Source organism: Coregonus lavaretus, assembly GCF_964263955.1.
Source record: "Coregonus lavaretus genome assembly, contig: HAP1_SCAFFOLD_9603, whole genome shotgun sequence".
Taxonomy (NCBI): Eukaryota; Metazoa; Chordata; class Actinopteri; order Salmoniformes; family Salmonidae; genus Coregonus; species Coregonus lavaretus.
In genome coordinates, this window is record NW_028157056.1 from 1 (window position 1) to 5264 (window position 5264).

At 46.8% G+C, this 5264-nt stretch overlaps 2 protein-coding genes across 2 annotated transcripts; both read left to right on the plus strand.

The window, feature by feature from the left end:
* Positions 1-248: 248 nt before the first annotated feature.
* Positions 249-4976, plus strand: LOC311125848 (netrin-1-like; the record flags this gene model as incomplete). Its single annotated transcript, XM_084199877.1, has 3 exons — positions 249-1725; positions 1886-2074; positions 4827-4976. Coding segments are annotated over exons 1-3 (949 nt in total), but the record flags the coding sequence as incomplete, so codon positions are not given.
* LOC311125849 (netrin-3-like) lies at positions 264-1115 on the plus strand (the record flags this gene model as incomplete). Its single annotated transcript, XM_084199878.1, has 1 exon — positions 264-1115. One exon carries the CDS (start codon positions 264-266, stop codon positions 1113-1115), a length of 852 nt encoding a protein of 283 aa, XP_084056004.1.
* Positions 4977-5264: the final 288 nt, after the last annotated feature.

Sequence of the window (5264 nt, forward strand, 5' to 3'; positions counted from 1 at the left end):
TTTTATCCATACACTCAAGCACGACTTATGGGCTGGGTTTCTATATGCTTTCATCCTTACACTCATCCACTCTTCATGGGCCAGGTCAATGTAAAGATAATAGGTTTTTAAAGGACTGTCGTGGGTAAAGAAATAGGCCTGTTTAAGGGCTCCAACCGCAAGTCATATAAATCCATCCATATCTTTTTATTTAATGATTTCACCCCTTCGCTTTATCCCCTAAAATCGTTTCTTTTTTTATTTTCTCCCACAGGCTCGGTGACATGATGTTCCTGCCCTTCTCCTCTCTCCCCTCCTTGTCCCTCCCTTTTATCCTTCTTCTCCTCCCTTTCCTCCCTCCTTCCCTCCTTTCCCCTTCCCTCTCTCACTCCCCTCTGAGCTGGACCTCACCCCATGACCCCTGCTACCACTTGGATGGGCGTCCGCGTCACTGCCTGTCAGAATTCATCAATGCCGCCTATGGTGTCCCCGTCAGTGCCGCCCACTCCTTCCGAGGAACACCCGGCCAGAACGCTGTTAACGTCAGCTCCCTCACGGACCTCCACAACCCCCACAACCTGACTTGCTGGACGGCCCAGGCGGGAGGCCCCGACGGCGGGGACTGGGTCCTCACCCTTCACCTGGGCCGGCGCTTTGAGGTCACCTACATCAGCCTGCAGTTCTGCCAGCAGGGGGAGCCGTCGGACCCCATCTCCTTATCCGTGCTGAAGTCCATGGACCATGGGCGCACCTGGAGGCCCATGCAACACTACTCCAGCGACTGCCCCGGGAGGTTTGGGCTACAGGCCCAGACCAGGCACCAGGAGACAGAGCCTCTGTGCTCAGACCCTCGGCCCCTGCAGAGGCACCGGGGAGGCATGTTGCTGGCCTTCTCCACCCTGGATGGAAGGCCCTCCTCTCCAGACTTTGACTACAGCCCCACCCTGCAGGACTGGGTGACGGCACCGGACATACGGGTGGTGTTCCACCAGGTGACCCAGTCCCAGCAGTCCAAGGTGGGGGAGTTCGGAGGGGAGAGGGTGAGGCCGGTCAGGGGGAGGGAGCAGGTGGGGGGTTTCTTAGGTGGAGGGCAGGGTCGAAGAATGAGGCTGTGGTGGGTCATGGGGATAAGGTGAATGGGGACAACAATAAATGGGGGTTTGCGGAGAAGGAGAGAAAAAAAGATAGAAAAACGAAGGAGGAGTGGAGGAGGACACAACAAAGGGTCGGGGGATCAGGGAGAGGACGGACACAACGTGACCCGGAAGGAGTCAGAAGGAGACTCTCCAGAAATGGACACCTCCAAAAGAGGAAACGGTAAAGGAAAAGGGCGTGGCCTCGAGAGGGAGGGGGGCCACCATTGGAGTCCGTGTCAGGAAGGCAGTGTCTGTGGTTGGACAATCGAAAGCAGGCAGGGGAGAATCAACAAGGGGCGGGAACTCCGGAGGAGAAGGAACAACCATCGAAACTCTGAAGTGAGAGCGAATCGGAAACTCGAGCTGGCTCCTCCCTCTCCACTGATCTCCGCCCCCCTTGTCCTGTCCCCCCTGGCCCTCTCCGACCTGCAGGTGGGGGGCAGATGTAAGTGTAACGGACATGCCTCTCGGTGTCGTCGTGACGATGCAGGCCGGGCGGTGTGTGTGTGTGAGCACCACACGGCAGGGGCGGACTGCGATGTTTGTGAGGACTTCTACTACGACAGGCCCTGGCAACGAGCCACACCCAGTCAGCCACAACCGTGCGTCCGTGAGTCACACACCCCATTACTGCCTGTCTGTGTGTGTATGTATGTGTGTGCATATTGGATTATGGATGTATATTTTACTGCCTTTACTGAAATTCCCTCCCTCCCTCCCTCCCTCCCTCCCTCCCTCCCTCCCTCCCTCCCTCCCTCCCTCCCTCCCAGTGTGTGAGTGTAACAGCCACTCCTCTAAGTGTCGGTTCAGCATGGAGGTGTTCCAGCAGTCGGGCCGGCACAGCGGGGGAGTGTGTCTGAAGTGTCGGCATCACACAGCGGGGCGCCACTGCCAGTACTGCCAGAACGGATACACCCGAGACCACAGCAAGCCCCCCACCCATCGCAAGGCCTGCCAACGTCAGTCAGAGAGAGGAAGAGAAAGCTTGTGTGCGCGCATGCGTGTGTGCGTGCGTCTGCATGCGTACACATTAAAGCGGTTGTGTCTGTATTAAATCGCACCGACCAGCTGTGTATCTTATCCATGCAGAGATCAGTGTGTCCAAATGTGTGTGCATCTGCATCTGTTAGGATATCTGTTTCTCTTTGTGTATCTGCTAGTCTATAAGGTATGCCTACATGTGTCTGTGTTCCAGTCTCCTCCACAGTGTTTATGAGGTAGTTACATTGTGACAGAGGACAGTTATTTCTGTTAGTGGTACAAACATACCCTGTTACCACTGGCTGGAATCCACCCTGACATTTGACCTTTGACTGGTCACATGTTCTAAGTGACTGTGACACTCTGGCATGCTCATTGGGCGGTTGACCGAAGTCCTAATATAACCACTGTTAATGGAGGTCATGCACATGACACATGCAGGTGTGTGTGTGGGATTGACTGTGTGTGTCGTGCAAGTGCAAGGGGGTTGCAGTTATAGCAATATTGGACAAATGTAACTAGATAGATTACATTTAGATATTTTAGCCTTGGTGCCAGTCTCGTTCAGCTCTTTTATTTTATATATATTTTTTAGTTGTTTTAGTATAAATAGATTTTTAGATTTTTTTTGTTTGTAAATATATATAGTCTCTTTCAGCTCTTGCCAACTCCTTATGAATTGTCATGTTATGTTTGACTTGAGTAACAAGGAGTTGGCAAGAGAGCAGAAACAGACTAGCAACCAGGCCATAAATACACTTAAAATGTGTCTCTATACTCCAGCATTTTGGATTTGAGATCAAATGTTTTATATTGGCGACATTACAGAATGTCACATTTTATTTGAGGTTATTTTCATAGATATCAGTTTTACCGTTTAGAAATGAAATAACTTTATGTATCTGGTCCCCCCCATTTGAAGATGTAAAATGTATTTGGACACATTTCACTTATAGTGTATCAAAAGTGTAATATTTAGTCCCATATTCCTTGCACACAATGACCACATCAAGCTTGTTTTGGTTGTGTTTCAGATTGTCTTTTGCCCAAAAGGAAATGAATAATGAATAATGTATTGTGTCCTTTTGTAGTCCCTTTTATTATAAGTAAGAATAGAAAATGCTTCTGAACTCGTCTACATTAATGTAGGTAGCATCCACAGATAATCATGAATAATCATTACAGATAATCATGAATGAATTGTGAATGATAAAACATTTGAAAGTTACAGAGGGGAAAATATCATACCCCACCCAAAAAATGCTAATCTCTGCTGTTATTGGTAATGGTGAGAGGTTAGCATGTTTTGTTGTAGCCTCTGTAACTTTCTCACTCATCATTATTCATGATTCATTCACGATTTTTCTTAACCATGGCATTATCATGTTCCGAAAAAAACTGTATCTTATTCCAGTCATTATTCACCATTCAGGTACTATTGGGCAAAACATAACCCAAAACACAACCAAAACTGCAAATGCATCCAACGAGTGTGTAGAGTCACAAGCTTGATGTAGTCATTGCGCGCTAGGAATATGGGACCAATTATTCAACTTTTGACTACTTAAATACACTATAAATGAATTTTGTCCAAATACTTATGACATCTTCAAATGGGGGGACTAGAAACATAAAGTGCTTTCATTTCTAAACAGTGAAACATATGTACAGGTGAAAGCTATGATCCCTTATTGATGTCACTTGTTAAATCCACTTCAATCAGTGTAGATGAAGGGGAGGAGACAGGTTAAAGAAGGATTTTTAAGCCTTGAGACAATTGAGACATGGATTGTATATGTGTGCCATTCAGAGGGTGAATGGGCAAGACAAAATATTTATGTGCCTTTGAATGGGGTATGGTAGTAGGTGCCAGGCGAACCGGTTTGTGTCAAGAACTGAAACGCTGCTGTGTTTTTCACGCTCAACAGTTTCCCGTGTGTATCAAGAATGGTCCACCACCCAAAGGACATCCAGCCAACTTGACACAACTGTGGGAAGCATTGGAGTCAACATTTTGAGACTGTTCTGATGGCAAAAAGGAGGGGGGTGCAACTCAATATTAGGAAGATGTTCTTAATGTTTTGTACACTCAGTGTATTTGTAGGCCATAGATTTGTAACTTATGGAAGTTACATTAGTGCTATTTATGTGTCATAATATTATGTGATTTAATCATCAATGATAGATTAATGAATAATGTTTATTTGATCAATGTTCTGGTCAAGTCAATATTTTTCCGAGCCTTGTGATTTATACCTTAGTGACCTGCCTTTTGAGCTAATTACTTAAATGTGTTTGAAGTAGCTGTAAGGGTTTGTTTAAACTATCTTACTGGAGGAAAAACAGACCTACTAGAGAATGGCTTCCTCTTTCTATCTGTGCCCTTTGGACAACCCCAACTCTGCCTTCCACCCTCCTTCCTTCTAAACTGCTTAGTCATTTATCATTTTACATCTATTTCCATATTTGCTTTGTCCATTTATCATTCTTATCATTCCCATCTACCATTCCTTTTTCTGTCCTCTTCAGTCTGTCTTCCCTTCATCTTTCCCTCTCTCTGTGTTTGTCATCTCTCTCTCCCTCTCTCCTGTTCTTCTCTCTCTTTCCCTCTTTTAAATTAAAATAAGCTTTATTAGGAGCAATCCAATGTTATTAATACAAAACTCTTTACTATGTGACATTAACCTTCTCTCTCTCCTCCCATCCCTCCATCTTCTCCCACTCTCTCAGCGTGTCAGTGCCACCCTATGGGTGCTGTGGGTCTCTGGTGTAACCAGACATCGGGACAGTGTCTGTGTCGGGATGGCGTGACGGGACTGAGGTGCAACCGCTGCGCCCCCGGTTACAAACAGGGGCACTCCCCACTCCGCCCCTGCATCCGTAAGTCTACTGTACCTAACTACTCTGTCTGGAAACTGTCCTCCATGTTCGAGCCAAACTTCTAATGACAATAACATTCTCATGGGGATTTTTGAAAGAATGTGATTGTCCTGGAGCTTTGGATCCAAAATGGTACTCATGTTACTGCATGGTTCTCGGTTTATGTTGACTGGCCAATGAAGCCCAACTACAGAGTCATACTCCTGTGCAGGGGCAAAGGAGAGACTCTGACATTGGAGGGGGCTATGGCGGTCACAAAATTTAGTCAGCCGGTGATTGTCAAGCAAA